The sequence below is a fragment of the Glossina fuscipes genome, unplaced genomic scaffold (assembly GCF_014805625.2).
Source record: "Glossina fuscipes isolate IAEA_lab_2018 unplaced genomic scaffold, Yale_Gfus_2 0, whole genome shotgun sequence".
NCBI classification, from domain to species: Eukaryota; Metazoa; Arthropoda; class Insecta; order Diptera; family Glossinidae; genus Glossina; species Glossina fuscipes.
Genome location: NW_023998414.1, coordinates 24,455,049 through 24,478,576, shown reverse-complemented (window position 1 = coordinate 24,478,576; position 23,528 = coordinate 24,455,049). Strand labels below are relative to the sequence as shown.

The following is a 23,528-nucleotide window of genomic DNA, read 5'->3' as shown; positions in this document are numbered from 1 at the left end:
GCTAACGTGCTGACTTTACATTCGTTGAACAACAAGTTGCGCATGCGTAACATTTTTAATGTAAACTTTTAATAATAAGAATATTTAATAAATAAATTAATCGACTGGTAAAAAAATTGAACACATACAACACAACATATAGAAAAAAAAATCATAATAAATAAAGGAATTTATTAAGAAATCATTTACGTTGAAAAAAATTAAGTTTTAAGCCTAACAACAACAACAATAACAGCAACTACAAAAATTTTGCAGCGAAAAGTGTTTTTTGATTCTCTTAAAAAATGCGTATCTTAAAGCATTGGTAAGTCTTTTTTTTTTGTTTATATAAAAAAATTGTCTTCAACCTGTCAATAAACCTAATGGTGTCATATTTATTGTCATAGAAAGAGAGAGAGAGGAAAAAAAAAAAAAATAGAAGCAAATATTTTATCTCATGTTATTGACATAAGCATCTTGAAAATTTAAGTTTTAAGGTTTTCTCACTTGTCCGATTTTCATTTATTAACTATCCTCGATATTCTATTCGCACTCTATGTCACTTGGGCTAAACAATTATATTGAGTTTGTCCGGATATGTGGAATACTTAAAAAGGCTTGAAATACACTCACTTTTTATCATTTGAATCGATTCAGAATCACTTTCTGAACCCGATCTAAGCTTGTCTGTCTGTCTGTCTGTCTGTCTTGTGTTTGTTAACCTAGAGACAGCAGTTTTTGCGATATTTTAATGAAACTTGGTACACTGACGGGTTTTGGCTCAAGGACGAACACTATAGAAAATTATACGGATACGGACTACTTTTTTGATCACTTCTCAGTGTATAACGACTTATTTTAAAAAAATTGTTATACGAAAAGTTATTGTAAGGTAATGTAGAGGATTTAATAACAGGCCGGGGCCTACAATAGTGTTTTAATATATTTGTATATTAGATTATACGCGATCATTGCTGCATAGCATGAAAGGATATAGACTAAATTGTTTGGGAATCTATTACTGATAAATAGCTTTTTCTGTGAAGTAAAAAGAAAACGAAAAATTGCATAAAATTTAAGTGCGAAATATTTGTAAACCGAATATATACATGTAATGAGGTAATGCGCAACATCTGCAGTCGTAAATTGTAAGTGCAAGACGATAAAAATTATGCTAATGACTAATCGTTCAAAATGAGTAGCACTTGTCGCGAATAAAATCTTCCCATCGTCAAATATTACTCATCCCAGATCACCTAATGCACTCACTGAGCACGCTTAACACTTTTCCTTCGCATACAAAGAAAGAACTTTTGCTTGGACATTAGCTATGCATGGGGTATATAAGAATAAATCCTGCAACAGATTTTTGAAGTAAAACAAACTCATTACAAATATGTGCAATAAGGCTTTTATTATCAGACCCTGTTTTCACAGCAACTGCAAACATCTTGTGGGGCATTTCCTCTAACACATATTCTATGAGATAAATCCTGCAATAGAGTTTTGAAGTAAAGCAACAGCATTGAGAATATCATTTACATCATTTGCTATCGGGCATTTCTTATACGTGATTGTATAGAATTTCTAAAGTCTACTAAATACGATATGATAGGGATATGGAGTTTCTTTTTTAAAAGATGAAAAGACATCTGCTATAAAACTTATATAGGATTTAGTTACTGTAACGCGTTGCAGGCATCGTTTTTATTTTCTCGTTACGTCATCTGGATAAGGTTTTGCGACTTTCTTCTCATATGATGTCATTTGGCGAATTGATTGATTTTAAAAGATCTTTGCATCTCGCTACTGACAAGCGGCAAACCATTTTGACATATTAGTTAATTGTTGTTAATTAAAAAGAAAAAAAAAAAAACAAAAAAAAAATTTTTGAAATTTTCCCATCAATCAATCAGTCTCTCGAGACTCTGATATCTCCTTTCAAACTTAGTCGATAAATTTCCGAATTCAAAGAATTCTGTATCGAGTATCCGATGCATATTTAGCTCCTTTGCAATAATCATAATAATATGATTATTACTGATTCCTGAAATTTCTACGAATTTTAAAGCTATTCATTTATTCATTGATTTATTCATTGTAATTGCTTCACATTTTTGTTGGTTATGTTATTATAGGATTTTCTATCTCTACCCGAAGCTATAACAATTTAATCTCTGTCTCATCTTTAATCTTTTCTTAACTGATTTTATACAATAGTTAGGAAAAAGTACATATATAAAAAAAGTATTTCAAGTTCAATGGCCAATTATATAATAGAGCTTTGCTAAGCCAACCGTCACAGGCCCTGAAGAGAGTTAGTTATATATTAGAAGAGAAAAAAAAGCAACAGCGACAACAACAAAGTTCATTGTTATTTTACCATAAATTATAGTTTTCCTTTTCTTTTTTTTTTTTTTTTTGGTTTTTTTTTTTATATTTTTTGTATGCGCGTTAACAATAATAAATTTAACGATGATGATGATGATGACGATGATGATGATGATGGCAGTGTCTAGGCTTTCTGTCTGTTACTTTGATCGTATGTAAATAAATTGTAAGTGATTGTATTAGACAGTTGAGTTGTTCGGCTGTGAAGGTTATTTTGTGTAAATAAAGACATAAAAGAAGTACGGCAGTCGTCTTTGCTTTAAATTGGGCGAATCTTTCAAGTCAAGCATCTTCGGCAGTCACGCACATGCATGCAAATCTTTTTTTGCTTTACTTGCAATTCTGGACGCGTGATCCGCGGGATTATTTTTGCTCTAAATATGCAATTGTAGCGTTATTTCAAAATTTATACGATCTTATAGCCTTTCTATCTGCTACATATTAATAGGAATGGAGAATTTCAAATGCCTCAAGGGTGATTATAAACAGATTGTCGTCTCTCTTCATAAGATGTATTTAACAATATTTGTGTGTGTGTGTGTGTGTGTGTGTGTTTTTTTTTTTTCTTTTGTTATTTTGTTATTTTATAAGACTAAAGCATACAAAAGTCTTTAATAATAAATCAAAAGAAATCCATAAGGAAACATTAAACGAACAATCATGTGATATTCGTATCTCTATTTCCAAATTTAATTACAGTAAAGTCTATTTGAAATGATCATCTAGGACACGCAAATATATTTCCTACTAAAAACTAATCATTAGACATTAAGACGAATACTAGGACATTATCTTATATCTTATTATAGGTAATTTTACATATATACAGATATATATATATATATATATATAGTATTGTAGTTTAACTTAACCAAGAATCCTTTGTGTGATAGAGTAATATATGGCATAATTTATGCATCAATGATGACCCTTTATAGTCATATTAACATTCATTTTTCCTCTCTATATTTGATATTATAGTGCAAAATCGAATCAGTTTTTGCACATATAAAAATTTTTTCACGATAACCTTATCTAATTCGAATACTCTGTCATAATTAAATAAAGATTTGCACAAATATTAATTTGAAAGTGTGTGCATATAGATTACGATATAAGTCCATTTAAATATATGGGATTTTTTTTATAATCAACTTACCTTGTAAGTGTTCAAATGAAGTCGAGCCCGACCCGAGAATGAGAAAATAACGATCGTCATCGACCATTGGTCTCATATCATCAAAAGCATAAATTGATAATAGTGAAGTTTTTGTCGCACTCTATACAAATGCAATTCTATAACGATTATTAATTATAATCCTATGTAAAATTGCTTCAATTTTTTATAGTTATGCAAATGAGTCTTTGCTTTTGCGTAACCGGCGCCATCCAGAGCGTTAGGCAATCCCTATAAGCTAAGGGCCTAAACTGCACTAGAGAAACCAGATATGTTTATTGTGTATGGCTCAATAAACCCCCTCTCTGGGGAATGCTGAGGCCTATCATTAGCTCTAATTATTCGCTTTAGAAATGATGGAAACCACAACCATCACGTGGCGCCCCGAAAAGCCGTATTCAGCAGTCAGAATTCACACTTTGGTTAATTGCTGCGTTTAAACTGGATACTGAACATACTAGCTGCCATCGCGGTTTCCATATGTATGTAAATAGGCAAGCTTGTCCCCGAAGGATCGTGGCAAGAACCAATCTGCAGAATACCGATGCTATCACATCTACCCACAGGTACTCGTCACATAGTGAGTGCGCTTCTTATCCTCGTGGAGTTTAAAGTTAGACTATGAAAGCTTTAGCCGTGCTTCATGTGCCTTCGGATTAACTATACAATCCCGGCCGGCAAACACCGGACTACCCTTCTTCAAGATATATTAGCATCGGGTGCTGACCAACTGACATGGATGGCGGTGCCTTGCTCTCGACTATTACTATATCAACGTATTTTACGCAACCAGTTACCAGCTGGTTGGTTAGTATTTCCTTCTTAGCAATAATCTATGAGAAAATAGTGCTTCTTTCAGTGTATTCCTAAGCTGTCTTTCGGAAAACTTGTCGCCAAGTTACAGATAGTCCAAGCCTTAAACTCTTCTTTGCGCGTCAAGACGGTTTTCAGAGATCACCACGCCGTGATAAGAGTTTCGGCACATCTATGCTTCCCCAAAAGCATAGCTTATCACTCAATCGTAAACAATAAACATGTGTTTTGTTGGTTGGTATATTTTGCGAGAGTGAAGCCATGTTAAGATTCGTTAATTCTTTATGAACTCTATGTCATTTTTGGGCGAATTCTTTAGCCGAATTCTGAATATATATATATATGTGCGATAAAAATATTATTAACGTTGTAAACATCAATTGCTAACAAGACAATCAATTTTTTTCTATTTAATGCATTCAATGGAAGACTTTGAAACTTTTCGATTTTAATTGAGGGAGCATGTATTGAAATTATGTAACGCTTTATGTCTTAAGTCAACGCGATCATATAAGCAATCAGTCTTAGTTTAATGCAAGCTGATCGCTAAAATTCAAAGAGAATTTGAGATTTGGATGGACTAAGATCATTCGTATCCGAGCATAAGATAATGATGTCAATTACTATTACTATTATCACGTCTAGTTGGGCCGAAAACAGTATGATGACTTATGGCAAGATATTGCAAATGTCGATTTGCTGCCAACATTGCAGTCTCAGTGCAAGTTTTGAACTTAAATGCAATTTATCACTTAAACTATAGGAAAGAAACATTGCGATAAAAGACATTCAATACAATTCCGAAATAAAGAAGAAACCCAAAGGAATATATTGGACTTTTAAAAACCGAAGAAAAACCTTTCATTATTTTTTATTTGTATGCGGAGAAAGTTAAGAAGCACTTAGTTGTTTATCGGTTAAGCGGAAATAACTCAAAAAAAAAAAAAAAAAAAAAAACCAGAAATTTCTGTTCTGAGTTTGTGCATTTGGGCATTTATAAAAGCTTTTACTGTACTTTCACTCTTTACTCTCTTTGTTTTTTTTTTTTGTTTTTGGCTTTTTATCTATCTCTGGAGAAAATTTGAAACATAAATGAATGAATGTTACTTTCAAACCATAAATTGTTGCCTATGAATGTAATGAAAAATAAATTAATTTCTCGTTGCTCTAACAAACTACTAATGTTAATAACTCAATGTTAATATATATATATATATATGTGTGTGGGTACATGGGCCTATTCTCCCGCATATGCCTGTCTAATACTACATATTGATGTTAAGTACACAAATTGTTTTTTTGCCTTTATTTAAACTGAAAAGATTACTTTAGATGTGAACGTGTGTGGGTGTTCAACGTAGGTGTATTAATATCACGCATTTCTCGAACATATTCTTAATAGTTTTTCCCTTTATTTTTTTTTTTATTTTTTTTTTTTTTTGTTATTATTAATCTTGTCAAGACAGTCAAGACATGCTTTGTTTTCTTTACTTTATTATTTAAATAACAACCAACAGCAAGCACGATAGGAGCAGTAATAATAGTAACAGTAACAGCAATAGCAATAGCAACAGCGGCAGCCTATACGTAATGAAGATGCTGTAACCTCTACCTTGCCATGCAACGTTGCATTCACAATGCACGGGAATAAGGGAAATATTCATTATTAATATTTATTGCAATTGTAGGCTGGCGGTGGCATATAATCATTTTTCACTAACAAGAAAAAGTACAAATAAAAAAAAAAAATAAAAAAAAAAGAAAGAAAAATAAATAAAATGAATTTTACTTAATAACTCATAACTAACTGTTGTATATGTGTGCGTGTTTGTGTGTTTTGTGTCTGTGGTGTCAAAAATATGATTTGTATGGAATTTTTCCCGACTACATTCACTTTCTGTGCGCTGTCGCATATAAAAATCTAACAAGAGAAATTTGTTTTTTTTTTTTTTCTTTTATGCATAAATAACTCCGAGACATCATAAAATTTAAAGATTAATTTATATCATTTGTTAATTTAATTTAAAAATTATTGTTATTGCTTTTAGTAAATAATTGCAAATATATACTGGCACCGGGGGAAATTTTATTTTATATATATATATATATATTTTTTTTTTTTTTGTTTTTTTACATATCATACGTAGCGTTATCTGAACAAACGAGAAATTTTTAAGTCCCATACTGCAATCAAAGAAAAAACTCTATAATTAATTATTTGAAAAGTTTGCAAAGTTAAAATATACTCTACGTATACAGAAAGAGAGAGATAGATAGATAGAAAGATAGATAGGTAGATAGGTAGATAGAAATAGAGAGTGGTAGAGACTTCGTGACAGAAGGGTTGGGATGATGGTGTTGACGAGCCAGGCAGAGAGTGGGACAAAGAGATGGCAAGGGAGACAATGCATCTCCCTTAAGCAAGCAAACTTTTCTAAACTAAATTTAATATCAATTCATAAAAAACAAAAAAAAAAAAAACCATTACTTCTTGCTATGTCGGAGATTTGCTTTTAAAGTTTATTTAATATATTTTTTCATTTTTTTTCGATACGAGATTTTGTTTATTTCTTCCTTATTATATTTTTCATCATTTTTTTTTTTTTATTGGTTAAGTTTATGACGATTTATGCAGAACATGCAAAAGGATTTCAAAGACAATCGTTTTCTCTTTTATTATTAATGAAGAAAATGCTCTACTCTGAGCTAATTTCTTTAATCATTTACATCATTTTTATATAAATTTTTATTTTACTATAATTCTCACCTCTCAGTATTATTATTGCAAATTACCCTCAAATCGTTTAAGAGCAATCTTAGCTATAAACTTTTTCTGAAAAGTAATTTATTAAAACCTCATTGCTCTATTCATCGCTGTTCTAGGGGCTAAATCCTGGATTACTTACGATTCCGAAAGGAGACTTTGTACTACAAGCAATTAAAAAGCTTTTATCTCTAGATAGTTAAACATAAATCGAATCTGCATGTTGTATGCTAGATACAGTAAAGGGAATCATAAATCGACATTACTACACTACACAACTAAGAAGGACATCGGCTGTGTAACGGTGAAAATCTGAGCATTATTCAGAAAAGTATTATATTTGTTCTATGCTTTTACTTATCTCAAAAACGACTGACAGCCACCACTCATCCTATCGCAAAGAACTCGTTCTGTTATAGGCGGACGCCTAAAACATAAAATATTCTTCGTGGAAATATGATTTTTTTTTTAATTCCTTCAAACGCAAAAAATCCTTTTTAGCTGCTCCAGAAAACAAAAGTGACTGCGTCACGTAATGCTGATTAACTAAAAGCATTAGAGTCTATGTGAACTATGTGAACTACAGGCGTCATGGTGCTCAATTCGATAAGTCGCACAGAGTACAGATGCATGCATTTTTCAATAGTTAAGAGACCTTGGCGATTAGATATGAATCGTCCGGGCTGTCGGATTTTCGACCTGTCACTTAATTGTTTTGATTTTATTCCAATGTCATAAGGGTATTAAGTAATCAGATAGATAGGGCTTACCTTGCGTAGAAATGAGAGTTTTGTCCATACCCATGCCTTCGAAGTGAGATGTGATGGCTTCCCTCGCTGGCGAGGGCACGTTGTTGCTTATATAAATATATAAACCTAATAAGCCTATAGGTTGGCTTCATTTTTTGGTTACATTTCTTACACGCCTGTAGACGTTACAATATGAAATAATCTGTACTGAGGTTAATCTATTTCTGCAGAAATCGCTTATGTTGCACAAGAAGTGTGAGTATCTTCTAAGATTTCTTATATGCGATTGAGTATGTATGTGATTCGTTTTTTCTATTATTTCAATTTGTGTACCTACTTTGTAACCAGATACTAAAGATCAATTCGATAATAGTTCATATACAGCTTGTAATAAATTATTGCAGTAAATTGCAAAAGATACGTGACAAACGAATGTAAAGATCATAACATTAATAATGGCAATAATGGGGATCGTCTTCTCAATCATAAATCATTTCTGATATACATTTGGTAAATTCTAACGACTTGTGCCGTCAATTCAACCTGCCGTTGCGAGTATTTATCGTTGTGTGTAACGTTCCCTGCATAGTGTTTAATGCATGAAAAAAATGGGAAAAAAGCTGAAACCAACTGAAGCATATGCGTCTATATATGTGTATGGTAAAAAGACTAAGGGGGAGATAACAGGCCATGAAAATTAATGCACTTCCGTTCAAACAAACAAACAAACATAAAAAAAAAATAAAAAATAAAAAATAAAAAAACTGTATAATGACTGGGTTGGCTATGAAACTAAAAATCAAATGCGGTTTCTTTTCGGAGACGTTTCAGACGACATTGTCGTCAGACCCTCGTTTTTGCAAAACCACCACCGCGTCACATTAATATATATGTATACATATGCATGCATATATATATATATATATATATATACATATGTCAGGCACCTGTTGATATATTCAACTTCCTTTGCAAAAGCGAAACTACGAATTTATTTGTTTTGTTTTCGCGCAAATACTTCTCCTGAAATATTATTAAATTTCCGGCATAAGTTTTATGTTTAATTTTACATTTAATTTCTATATGAATTGATCATTTTTTTATTTATTTTTTTTTTTACTTTTATTTATTTATTTGATTTGCTTTTATTTGGTTTTTCTTTTCATTTTTTTTTTTTTTTTTTTGGTTATTTATTTATTTATCTTTTTTTGTTTTTTATAAGTAAACTATTTAATTACACTTTATTTCCACATAGATCTCTATTTAAAAATCAGTAACTCAATCGGTTTTCCTTAGAAAATGAAAAAAACAAAAAACCTACAACGGTTTACTGCTTTACACAAATCTAAACAATTATTGAGCCAGACGCATATATATATATATACATTATATAAATTAATAGAAATGTATGTATAGCCAGTGTATTGAGGCGTAACTGAACGGATATACAATTATAGCGATTGTATAGATGATTGTCGGTTGGTGAGTGTGAGAATTGAATATAAAAAAAAAAAAAAGTAATTTTTTCCTAAAACTGAAAAACTAAAAGAAAACAGCATTACTTTTTTCTTTTTTGTTTATTTTTGACTGCGACTGCAAAGACTAATATCGGCGAGAGAAGCATGCATTGCATGTGTTGCGTTTCACTTCACTATCGTTCAGTTCCCGGAATCGGTGATTGATGGGGAATATTACAAAAAAAACAACAACAACAACAACAACATTTTTGCAATATTTCAAACAATTTTTTGTTTATTTTTCCTTTTTTTTTTTTGACATGTAATATTTTTTAAAAAAAAAACAAAAAAAAAAAAAAAAAAAAAGAAAAAGAAACGATTGAAACGATTTTCCGAGAAATTTTTAAACTTGAATACAAGCTGAAAAATTTCAAAAGTTCAAAGCACACTATTCCGTTATAGCTTTCCATTAATTTGTATTTGCGAACTCATTTCGTAACACTGGTGACCTTGTCCTGCGATCTTCATTTTTAATGGCTAAACTCTGCAACGAACTTAATAAAGTTTGATATCACTTTCACTCGCTCACCAATTATAAGTCTCCATTTTGTAATAAACGCGGACACAGACACAAACGCAAGAGGGTAAAATATTCATCATATTTATTTATTTATTTATTTATTTATTTATTTATTTTTTTTTTTAATACCCTACACAACTTGTAATGTCGGGTACACTAAGACTGTGCGATTGAATGTTACTTACACTCATTCATTGAAAAACATTTTCTTAATCGATTTAAGTTTGTATGTCACTTTGTTTGTCTGTTAGTCTTCCCGATTATAATATTCCAGATGTTTTGCGGAAAAATTCTTGTGCACTGGTATATTTTTGCGAAAAACGAATCCTATTCAAAATGAATTCTTCATATCAGTTCTTATATTGGAAAAGTTGACATGTAAAAAGGGATTTGAAATTTTCTCGATCGAAATTGTTTTTGGATTGATGTGAAAAATATAAATCATTCAATGGTCAATTTTTTGGATCCTCTCTAATACAACAGTTTCTAAGCTTGCTAAGCTTAAGCCTGAATCGAACAAAAAAATTGGGTATAATAAATTTAGACGACATACATAGATTCATCTTTGAAATCCATCTCATATTAGGAAGGATTCTTTGAAGATGGAAGGCAAGCATATGTTTTGCTATTTTATCGCGAGAATAAGTGAAGAGTGCCATCAGGTGAAGTCATGCCAGATTCTTCAAGGTTCTTACTTATATTTTGTTTACCCCTTTCCTTAGCTAATAATTTAAGGGATACTATCTCTTTATATGTTTATCAGTTGACCGAAGGATAGCATAGTTTAGTTGAACGAATGACTAATATTTGCTTTATTTCGGCTTAATTGCGCTAATATTAGAAAAATCGGGAAAGATCTTGTAGATGTATATGTATGTATTACTTAGGAGCTGGACAGGAATAAAGATGCAAAGAAATTATAAAGAAACTTTACCGGCAATCATTATTAATGGGTTTTTCCCATAAGAGATCTAATGTTTCTGTCTCATCATCTTTTCTTTGCAATAATGTGATTCTTATGCCATAAGTGCGTGCCATGGCGGGGCAATCGGGTAAAGCGGCACATCCGAGATAAAGATTGGCGCCAATAAAGCGTTGCCTAATGCATACTTAGCTGCTTAAGTTAATTGCTTTATGCATGCAGCAAAATTTTCCTGAGACTAATTATGCATTGAAAAGTGTTCTACTTCTTCTTCTTCTTCTAGGGTTAAACTAAAAAGTAAACATTTTAAAGGAACACAAAGGAATACAAAGAGGGAAAGCAAATGCATATACAATGTACGCATTAAACGATGATAAGGGGAATAATGTAACGAAATGGAAAAGAGAAGAAAAAAAAAAAACATCAACAATTTCAAGTCATGTGACTTGAGCATATACTTAAGTTCGCCGCGTAGAAATTAAATGACATGTAATAACGGTTCCAAAAGTTTTCATTTATAAAAACAATATATGCCGGAATGGTTTGGACACTACCATAACTAACTAACTATATGAAATCCCGTAGTTGAAACGCGCCTGGTCATAGCCGGCGTTAATATCGTCTTTTGCGGTCTCTGCAGTTTGTTGCAGTGGCATTGAGAATATGATCGCCATCGATCGACAAGATCTGTATACAGCAAAATACTTGCTGAAAATTGCTCCTTTTTTTTTTTTTTTTCATTACCATTATTATTTTATAGAATAGGATGCGTGTGATGATTCAATTTTGACAAGATTTACTTGTCGGTCGCTCTATGGCAAAAAGGCAGGGATTTTCTTTTTCCTGTGAAAGAAATGTGTTCAAGTTTAGTAAAACTAAATTTAATCTGCCTCTTTCGGGAATATTCTGAAAAATTGTTGAGAGGAAATTACAAGTTTTCGAACATTTTTTGAAGTTGAACGTCCGGACACGAAGGAATGTTGTTTCATTGACAAAAAAGGCAATAGTAGGCAGACGAAGAAGGACTTTGCCGGAGATCGGGGCAAGTTTGCAACACCGAACCCGAACCCATCAGCAGCAATGATAGTCCCCGTTGTGCTAGATGGTGTTTAAAGCGTTTTCAAACTATTAAAGAACGATAACATTTGAGTTTTTCTTCGGGTTTCTCAAACTCAACTTGTTGTGCTGCGCTTACACTATATCTAAAGTTAGATTGCTTACTGGGTAATTTAGTTCCTCCCTGATCGTTTTTTCTCAAATAGTCCACCAAAGGAGCGTCGAATATTGATAGGGTGGTAAGTACGTAACAATTTTGGAAATTTCCCAATTCAAAGTGTGCTTAGCATATACGCCTAAGTTAGCCCATACTTAACTAACTTAAGGCAGGAAATTTATTAACAAAGCCAAACATTTAAAGTCTGACATGGTTAACTGTTTTAGAAAGATATTTTTGATAGAATTTGAACTGCACTTCTGACTGACACTTTTCGTTTTACGGTGTTTATGATGGTATCTATCGAGACGCAGGCAAGCTGCACCATAGCAAGCAGTCTTTAGATCAAAGAAACTGAGGTTTCAATGTGACTTGCAAAGTTGGGAATAGAAAACTAGTCAACTGAACGATGATTTTGTTGTTGTTGTTGTTGTTGTTGTAGGTTCGAAAGAAACGTTGAAAGAGAGAGTTAGGAAATGATCGCAGTATACCCTGATCGTTCAATCACCCATTATAGCTACGGTCACACACCAATCATAATTCGATTTTAAAAGCAGTTACTAGTTAGACCGTTTGTCGAATGAGAGCTTAGAGTTTTATTTCAAATCTTATATCTGAATCAAGAGAATCTCTTCTTGATTGCTTGATAACATGTAAATCTATAGGCGGCCGAATCATTGAGCCGTTGACATTTATCAAAGTTACTTTTTTTATTTAAGTTGAAAATATGCTTAAATAACTTGATTTGTTTTCCGGTTTTGGTGATAAAATCGCTTTTTCGGTCGGTCACGATCATCTTATATAATATGAGCAAAAAGCATCTAACACCTGGTTCGAGGAATGTCAACTTGAGTAATAACAATATGAGCATAAAGATATGATTGTTGTCGCCCCATGCGGTAGCGTGTCGTATTGGCAACCATCAGGGAATCACATTGTTGGAAAGAAAGTACGCCGAAGAATGACCATAAGATAAACATTTTTATATAACGTACGTAGTTTCTTGTTATTTTTTTTGATTTTTTTTTTTTTTTTTTTTTTGGTTTCTAAGAAAAAAGAGTAAACGCGTGGGAAGTGAGCCATGTTCTCCTCTTTATAACTTGCACAACTTGTGATAAGTGTAAATTTAGTTTGTGCGAATGTATGCAATATCCAAAAGGACTTGAGATATACTCACTTTTTATTAAACCAATTGATTCAGTGTTAGCTTCAGTCCGCTTATTCGATTGATTTTCGTTTATGTAATTGGGACTGAAGACCAACGTTTTTGAAAATAGACTGAATCTGATCACTCTTCATATGGAACGCTCGATTGGGAAAAAAATGACAATTTTTAATATATCTTGACGTGAAAAATTTTGCTTACATGGATCAAATTCTTGAGCCACCTCCGACCTACTAAACGTTGTCATGGAAAGTAAACCATTTTTTGACTTTTTTTGATTTAATTTTTAAAATCATTCAATGAAAATTCGCCGACAATAGTAATGTGATATGGAAATCAACTGCACAAAGTTTGGACTGCGAAGGTCTTTAGTCACGTAGGAAATTGATTTTGCCAAGCTTGTACAACGTTCTATGAAGAGAATATCATTGCGTGGAACAATGCTATAATTTTTGGTATTTTATTACGAAAATAAATCAAAAATTCTATAAAGTAAGGTCGTATAGTATATTTAATGATCGGCGTTGATCGACTGTAATGTTTTTATCGGTTTTTCTTTTTCTTCTTTTTCTTCTTTTTTTTGGCTAAATGCTGAATTTTTGATTGTAGTAATGGCAATGTTGTAGGGTATTTAAAAGAACGGTTCGGCTCGACTGTAATGTTTCACATTTTTTTTTTTTTTTTTTTTTACTTAAAACTCAAATCATAAAAAAGGAGTACAGAATAATAAAGAAGGAGTGCAGCCTGTAAAAATCTCAAAGGGGAAAATTGTATTCACAGCAAGTATAACTTTGTCCATACAATTAAAAATTATTATCCGCAATGCGTTTCGATCGCTTGGTTAAACTCTCAAATGGAAATAAATTCTTTGCTTTCGCTTCATCATTTAATCTTTCCGTTGGTTTACGACCTCTGAACAGAAGTGAGCAAGAGACGGTCGCTCAAGTTCTCACCGGTTGAAGTCACCAACATTAAATTATATACTAAATATATATATACAAAATATATATATATATATATATATATAAGTTTGAAGTCTTTTCAGACAATAAACTTGCCTTTCAAATCTGTCAAATGTTATATTATCCGTTATACTTTATATATATATTTTTTCAATTGATTTCGCCTCAGCCTTCAAAAAATTGTTTATAAATAATTTAAGTGATTCTCGTAAAAGAAAATGCTTTAGATACTAAGTCTTTAGATTTACTGACGACTTTCTTGAATATTCTTTGTTGCATAAATTTATGAAGAAAAAAAGAAAAAGAAGAAGAAGATGAAAAAGATGAAATTTTCTTAATCTTAACACATATTTGTTTGTTGAGTCATCTACGTATCTGGTGCACAGGAGATGCTTGTACGCACCTATATTACGATTATGGTCTTTACCTTTACTTTACTTGGTTTCTTGGTTTTGTTGGCTTGGCTTGAAATTGTATTGTTATGCTATAAATACGTATATACGTATGTACGTAAGAAATATTTCAACAACAAATGACAACAAACATCCAACAATATTATGCAACGTTTTTTTTACAGCTGTGCAGCAACATTTTTATATAAGATTAAGTTTGCTGATTCGCATTCCCCTCCCCTTCTTCTTTCACACAGATTTATAAGCCAACTTATGATAATTCTTTCTTTGATCTTTTTTATAAGTCGGGCCCGTGCTTTAAGAAATTTTGTATTTTATTAGCAATAGCAAGCAATTGTTAGAAAACTATTATGTTCATGACTCATTTCTCAGTGAATTTCATTTCAAAACCACGTATGCTGTTTCTTTTTCCGCCTGCCTTTAACATTGATCATAAATGCAGCCGTACATTCAGTGAAAGACGAAATTTAGGCCAATATATTTTTGAAAAGTCCAACTCAACACACTTCTAATCCTTCCCTCAGCGATGACTCAAATATGCTTTGAATTCGAAATGAGAAAATGTTTTTAATAAATTTGAGTTTTTTTCTTCCATTATTTCGTCAATAGCAAGTAAGAATATGATACACCCTACATCCACATTGTCTAATACAATTCTTATTTTTGTATGAAATTATTATTATGGGTCAATTTTCATTGCTATATATTAAAACTTATACTTTTCTGCTATACAAAGTATCAATTTTCGTGAAAATGCTTAGAATAGAATGTAAAAAATAGGTCGAGAAGTTCCAAATTTAATACAGTTAATTTTCTTATGTGAAATTACTATTATAATATAATCTTCATCATGAAGCATTGAAAATTATACGTTTTTGTCGCCGTTGAACTTCAGTTCCCTTAACATGAGAACGCGTTCAAAAATTGCTCTAGCCAGTCCATAGTTTTCATAGCAATTTAGAATACCGTAATACTACTACTTATCCACTTTTGCAAATATTTTTTTAAGAAAATTGCATTTTTTTTTTTTTTTCTATATAACGACCTTTTAGAATAGGGCGAAAAAGTGAACCGATCCGAACCATTTCGAATATATTTCGTCCTTGGGTGTCAAAACACGTCACTGTACCTTGATCCGTAGCTTGAACACAAATTACTAAAGGACAGAGATCAGACGGATGGAGAGGCTTAATACGTTTCAGATTATAATACTGAATCGATCGGTGTAATAAAATATGGGTCTATCTTAAGCCCTTCTGCGTGTTACATACGTCCGTACGAACTTCGTATAATTGGTACCACAAGTGATGTAGGGTGTAAAATGACAAAATCGCTTTATGAGCACAGATAAACATAAGCGATAACCGTAAGCGAAGTAATGTACAAAGTTTTAATCTCTCAGAATCTTTTGATTTTGGTCGTTCAGTCAGTAGTCGCTGACGATCAAATCAAAGCTTACGGGCATATGTTTCCAAATCAAACATAGAAAGAATTTTACTTAATTAACATTTTTTCTTTTTTTTGAGACATTCACCTGATTTACCTTACGACCTAAGGGATTTCTTATTCCGATTGGGTGAAATCCACAAATACTTAAAAGGAATTGCTTATAAAAAAGCCTGAAGAATGTCGCTCAATCGAAAAATTGAAACTCGAATCACGTATCGAGTATGGATTAAATATAAAAATGGAATTATTCGCCTGCAATTGCTTGAAAAGCGTTAAGTCCTCTTTCTTGCAGGCCTTAGGTTAAATATACATATTTGTGAATTTGAGTTAATTTCTAGGATTGTTATGTATACCTTAGTATACTTGGAAAATACCTTCGCTTATTTGAATGTTTAAAGATCCTTTTGTACTTTTGAACGCCTTGGAGCAACAGTCAGAGGATTTCATGTTAAGTAAATGCATGACCACGAAATTGACGAATAGCTTCTTGTGGCCTTGGACGTCGCCTCATCACTGATTGAATCAGATATTCAAAGATATTCAGTGCTAGTAATGTATTGCTTTATGTATTTATCATTGTTCGTTCCTGCACATCAGTAGAGAATTTTATTTGCAAGTAATTAAACGAAATCTTGCTGTCTTTGATTGTCTTCCTGCAAATGTTTCATGCATTTATTGTGACCGAAATGATAGATCGTTCTTCAAGGTTTCGTCGTTCAAGGCCGCATTTATAATAATTGATTTTCAACGGGGAGGAATATTATAAGATATCATTAAAAAAATCATCGATTTTTTTTATAAATTTTTACTCTGGATTTACGCATAGACGCAATATTTTCAATTGTGTTTTCTTGCTTTCTTTCTTTCTTTTCAAGTTAAATTTTGAAGAATTTGTTATCATTGCATTGCATTGCGATGTTGATGAAAAAGTAAAATCTTTCTATATATTTAAGTAAACCTTCAGTTTGTTCGTTTACGTTGACATTTTTTACCAACTAATTCACCTTAAGCCAAGTTCGGTGTAACATATATTCAATGTGTGTGTGTGTGTTATTGAGTCTTTAGGGGTATTCTTCGATATTCTGTTTGCATGTTTTTCGTTTCGTTTGTCAAAACGAAAGATGTTACTTTTACTGATGTTCGTTGTAGTATATGGGCTGGTTTCAGTGTACGAACTTTGCTTGTAAAAATATTGTTAGAGCATTGCATGTGCCTTGCGAGCGATAAATGCTTAGAGAAAAAAAAGGGAAAAAGACTAAAACAAAAATAAAAAAAAAAAAAAAAAACAAATACCAAAAGCAAAACTTGGTTATTTTATTTCAGGTGACAGTTGACAGGTGGATATAAATTCCTTTATTCGTGGTGCATATAGGACTACGATTCGTTTTTTATTTCTTGCATTTTTCCGCTTTCGCTTAGCTGTTGAATTTGAATATTTTATTGCATCCTCTGGGATTTGTAGTACGAACTGAAACTGACAGAGATTTTGACAAAACGAGAAAAAAAGGCGAAGCGAAAGAAATAAAAATGAAAGAAAAAATGTGAAATATTTAAATTTTACAGAACTTGAAAAAGACAAAAACAATAAAAATATTGTTAGAAATATATATGAACACAATCCCTGTTGTAAGGAAGTCTAAAGGATAGCTTTCCTCACATTTCTTAAATAAGTGTTTCTCTTGCGGTCACCACAATTACCACAATTGTGATAGAGATGATAAGAAGTGAGAAAACTTTATCTGTTTTGTCGCATATCCTCACTTTAACTCAGTATATGCAAAAAATTTAAATTAATTTTTTGGATCATAAATCTTTTTAAACTTTGCCTTTCACTCAGCAAATTGCAATTGGTCAGAGTTTCCTGCGTCAGTTTTAACACTAGAATTACCCCGAGTCTTTTTATGGCCATATTTTGAATTTCGAGTTTTTAAAATGCTTTAAAATTCGACTTATCGCAATCATATCATTTCTTTTTTTTTTTTTTTTTTTTTTTTTTTTTTAATATAACCAATCACTCAGGGGATGTCTCCTACTCGTATAACATGAGTGATTAGAAAGATGAAATTAGGAAAGAGAAAAAAAAATGTTCGCAACCGATAGGTGTAATGCTTTTGCCCACTGAGCACTCAATACTGCTATGACCATAGGAAAGCCTGCTTCGTTGAGATTTGAACGCATGAACACTGACTTGGTAGTGGCGATTCTTACCCATTCGGCTACCAATTCCGAATGATGCCGGAGATATTGAACTGAATTGAATTTAAAATAATTTTATACTCATTTTAAAATACGCCAGAAATTGTTAATGGAGACATCCGGCAACCAAATATGGCTCGTATTCGGTAAATTCTCATTGACTTTCATCACATCGAATGTTCCATACATTTTTTTATCGCATTGATTATAACGGAAATAAATAGACGTTAACACGATTACAAACTTCTCATGGTTTGTTCGTTTTATTGTTGTTGCTGTGTAGTTTTAAAATTTTTAAATTGACATAACCTCAAAAAAAGAAAAGCAAAAAGAAAAGCTTTTTGGTATATATCTCATAGGTTCCTTAAAAAAAGGATTTTCTGCCTTTATTTTTAGAAAAGAATTTTGTTGTTTTTGTTTTTAATTAATTCAACATTTCATTGAAGAATTGTTCGTAAATTTTTTCCTGCATTTATAGGCCTCGGCGTCGTTCCGGTTCAAGTATAGTGGTTATAGATGGCGATGATTTGAAACCATGTCTACCAGATGATTATATCAGCGGCCAACATTATCGACAACCTTCAGATGATAGTAAAGAAATTGATCAGGAAATGTTGACAATGTTATCGTTAAATCAAGATAATGGTAAATGAAGTAAATAAGTTTGAATAAATAGAGTAAAAATTTTAAAAAGATTATCTTTATGGATTTCAGGTCCACATCGTGAGATGGCTGTCGATTGTCCGGATAATTTTATAGCACGCAATAAGACACCACCTCGTTATCCGCCACCCCGTCCACCACAGGTAATTGTTAAGAAATCACATGAAAAATTCCCAGAGAAACGAAAAAAGAAAGTAACACAGCAACAACAGAACCACACTAAACATATAGGAAGAAAACATAAAAATTGCATCATTCACACAAAGACACATAACAGCACAATTTCAACATTATCATCATCAAGAACCTGCAATACCTGCAATATATCCTTAGATTCATTGTCATCATCAGCAAAACCCATATTTTCCATTACATCTTTATCGAAATCCTCTCCTTTAGAGCAAATCCCTTTTTCCGCAACATCATTACAATATCTAGATGGCTTACATTACGATAGCTTTAGCACCAACAGCAATAACAACAACACTTTGCCTAAATGTACAAAATTTTCTAAAATCCCTCCAGAAAGGAAATTATTACAAAATTTTTATTATTTCAATTATTCACTAAAACAACCACACGACAATACAACAACAACAACAATAACAACAACAAAAACAACAACAAAAACAAATATTTATCATACACGATCTATGATTGCATTGCGACACCACGATCATGATTATCATGATGAACGTCACTTGCGTTGGCAAAATCTTTATAATCAACAACGACAATTGAAATTGGAAAAATTCGAAAATGATGAAAAAAATAACGGACAGCTGCAGTCAATTAAAATGTCAAGCAATGTGGTGGTAAAATCACCAAAGGTAATCGCGAACGCTAATCCAAACGGTGGACTGACGACGCCGACAGAGGATTTGGAATTAATGGTGGATGGTTTATATCGTAAAAATTCGTCATCTCATTCATCTTCATTTGGTAGCGAAATATTGAGCAAAAAACAATCCCCGGAATCTTACGATTCAATATCGTATCAAAATCTGCAACACAATAACAATGAATTAAATAGTGGTATTGAGGAGGCAGGCGGTAGTAAAAAGAATTCCTTATCATCAAGCACATCATTACCAAATTCGAGCAATTCATCACCCACCAGCTCCAACTCAACGAATTCCGCGGTAACTAAAAACCTTTTTAATCAGGCAGTTGCCAATACTATGGTTTGCGGTGTTGGTGTGGCTGGAATAGATTCTTTAACAAGTTTAAATAGCTCTTCTTCCACACCACCACCCGAATATGAATTGCGTGAATTCACTCATAAGCAATTAACTGGTAACATATTGCCAGCATATCGTAAACACCGCGAATTACCGGTAGATGCACCCGATAGTTTCATTGAAATTATTAAAACGACACCACGTTATCCACCACCTGCCCATCTATCCTCCTTAACGTCGCAGTTATCTTCGTGTTCTTCTACTTCTACAGCCAATACGACATTAACTCGCTTCAATTCTAATAAAAACACTTCGCAGCGACACCATCATCATCTTCAGCAGCAACAGCAGCAAGAAACTTCGCTAATATCCACTATGTCTTTAAATGGATCATTTGAAGATTATCAACAACAACAGCAACAACAATTTCATCACTTAGCAAATGGCAAACAGCAGCCTCAGCCTCAAGTGGCTGTAATGAATGGTTTGATTAAATCTTCCAACAAACACAATGAAGAGGTTTGTGTACTTTGTCAAAAAAAAAAAAAAAAAAAAAAAATGTTCCTTTATATCCTTTAGTTCCTCTTCTTTAGACTGTCTTTATCTCTGTATTCTTTCTAATGCCAAGCAGTAAAGAATAGAATTTAAAAACCGTCATCGAATTTGTAGTAAAAGAGTTTTGTCGTTCTTCCATGTATGCTTTAATATCAAACCTGTCGAGACACGGTAATTCTTTAAATTTAATATCCAGGAAGTACGACTTTCTTGGACGACAATGGTTTTTTGCTTTACTTGATAGCCTAGGTCCACAGCAATGATCAGGCCTTAATTAGTCAATTTTTTTGTGTCATTTATTATATAGTATCGTCAGTGCTTTCTTCCGCGATTAGCAGCAAGCTATTGTTTCAACCCCTTCCCGACATGCGAAACTTATTACAAATGTGGAAATTGTTGCCAGTGTGCTGTCATGCCAAGGCCGATGCAAACCAGCTATGCCTGTAGCTGTTCGTTTATCGTTCAAGAATATAACTGAATTTTTAAACGTTTATCCGAATATTTGTTAGAACAAGTCTAAAACTTTTACTATCTTTTCTTGCTTGTTTTAATTAAAAAATTGATTTAACGGATGACACTTTATGGCTTAGTCGACTTCGCTAGAGTTGATGGAAAGTTCGGGATTCTCCCCTCAACTTGAACGTATCAAAATATATATTTGTTTAGTTATTCACACTTTATTTATTTATTTTTTTTTGTTGTTTTCCTTATTTAGACGACTTATTTGGAATCTACACACGCGTATCTAGCTAGCCACAGTGTATTTGAACTTTGAAAAGCAATTTTGGTTTAATTGGATAGTCTTTCTCAATCAAGGTCTAAGATGAAAGCCTCCAAAAATAGTCTTTCCTCGATCAATGCTTTTTCGTTCAAATTCGAGTGAACGTTCAGGGAAATTTCAAAGAAATTGTCTCTCTATTGACATATGCTGAAGGAAAACCATTTTCCTTTTTTTACTTTAAAAGGTTCATCTACTTAAGATTTTTATTTGTTTATGGTTTTCTTCTTAAATATGAACGTGCAGGCAATCTATTTAGATTGATAAATGCTAGCTCCCCTTAATGCTGGGTATTTAATCTATTCTGTATCAAAAAAAAAAAAAAAAAAAAAAATTTTTTTTTCCCTTTTCTAATATTTAATAAAAGCTTTTCTTTCGATACGCGTTACTTACTTTTTCTATCTCTCTCTCTCTCTCGAGCTGTCTCTCGATCTGCCTCTCTCTTTCTGTCTGTATCTCATTCACTCACTGTTTCTCTGCCGTCTTTTTCTGTCTTATTTTAATTTAAATCTTACTCATTTATTGATAATATTCTTCATTAAATTTCATAACCGTCTCTCTTCTCATTTCCTCTCACTTTTTTAACATTTAAAATAACCACTAAATCTTCACACACTACACTTTTCAAAAAAGAAACTAACATTAGAAGAAATTTCGAAAAATCTGAAAAAAAATACTTTTCTTGTTTTTTTTTTTTTTTTTGGTATAACGATTAAAAGCAATTTTCATATTTATCGTTCTTATACGCAGTTAAATGGTTCGATAAAACCAATACCGCCACCACGTGATTTACCACCACCACGTAACGATAGCAAAGCTCTTGATGGGCGCTTAGTGATCAATCGGAATTCATCCACAATACCGCCACAACTTCCCGATCGTAAATTGAATAATAATAATATAAATAACGTAACCGGACATGGGCATCATGGTCAACAAATAGCTCAGATTGTTGAGCCGACATTAGAGCAATTGGATAGTATTAAAAAATACCAGGTAAGTAAGGAACATTTATTAGTAACTTCACCATTAATATTATCATTATTATTATTTTTATTTTTTTTTATTTGAAATAAAAAAGAAAGCACAGATGAGAAACTAAAAAAGAAAAAATTACGATTAAAATTCACAGTTACATTTCAAAAGAAATACCTAAAATATGCTACAAATTTTCATTCATTGCGGTATGTTATTATAATTCAAAGAAATTTTTTTATGGTGCGATTAGTTTAAATAAACATAGTAGCTTAGGTTAAATCGCCCCACTGAACTTCGGTGGTCCGGGGTGCAGGCTTCAAACCTGTAGTCGATTAACGTCGAAGTGGTTCGATTCCACCTGGGGGGCGTTACTACACACTGGGACTGCTGTCGTGATTGCTTTTTTCAATTACCTCTTACGGAGGAGAGATGAGCCCGAGAGGGGTGTATAAGTTTTGTCAAAATGTTTCCACTACGTAGAAAGAAGTTTCGTGGAGAGACCTCCATGGGAAAAGGGTGTAATCATTTTTCATCCAGCAAAAATGTCCATCTTGCCCGTTTTTGCGATGTCTGTAGTAAACATTCTTCTGATCGCCTAGATGAAGATCTCTCGACTTCAAGTTTTGCTGCAAGCGTTGGAACTTCTTGCAAACGTGCAAAAATCGGTCGAAGGACATGTCTACGCTACACATACACTGAAAGCAAGTTTGTCTCCTAAAAGAAAAGAAAATGGTTTTTTGCTCACAAGCTTACACAAAATTTGAACATATATTCTATTGGCAATATTAGGGAGCCTGCACAACAATTGAGAAAATTTGTCCCTTCCACCCAATATTATAGGGTACCAAAATTTCATGTCCTTGCAACGCCCAGAGGCAAACTTCAAAACTTCACAGATTATATACCTTCTTGATCACTGTGGGTTTCGGAATGTATCTAACCATGTCCGTCTATGTGTCTGTCCATCCGTCCATGCATCCATCTGTGTAGTATATGGGGTAAAAATTCCAATGCTTGCAAAAATGGCTCAAAATGGCCCACACGCCTATACAGAAAAAATTGAGAACAACTTTGCTTTCCATGTTTTTTGCTTCTCATAACTCATAAACCACAAAATATAAGCAACATAAATTTCCACTTTTA

General features: G+C 32.5%; 1 protein-coding gene and 1 non-coding gene across 4 annotated transcripts in view; both read left to right on the top strand.

The window, feature by feature from the left end:
* LOC119635639 (peripheral plasma membrane protein CASK) overlaps positions 1–23,528 on the top strand; it is a 93,028-nt gene that overhangs the window by 45,857 nt on the left and 23,643 nt on the right. Inside the window, exons 1-5 of one of the 3 annotated variants that reach the window (XM_038030552.1) lie at positions 202–304; positions 18,709–18,875; positions 18,945–19,036; positions 19,676–20,593; positions 22,158–22,403. In XM_038030552.1, the coding sequence (XP_037886480.1) occupies positions 285–304; positions 18,709–18,875; positions 18,945–19,036; positions 19,676–20,593; positions 22,158–22,403 (1,443 nt within the window). In that variant the 5' untranslated portion in view covers positions 202–284. Of the gene's footprint in view, positions 1–201; positions 305–18,708; positions 18,876–18,944; positions 19,037–19,675; positions 20,594–22,157; positions 22,404–23,528 lie in introns of those variants that run through there. The other 2 variants (XM_038030536.1, XM_038030545.1) reach the window with 2 other exon arrangements.
* Trnastop-uca lies at positions 22,667–22,753 on the top strand. Its single transcript has one exon. It is a non-coding gene; the product is annotated as a tRNA-Sec (tRNA).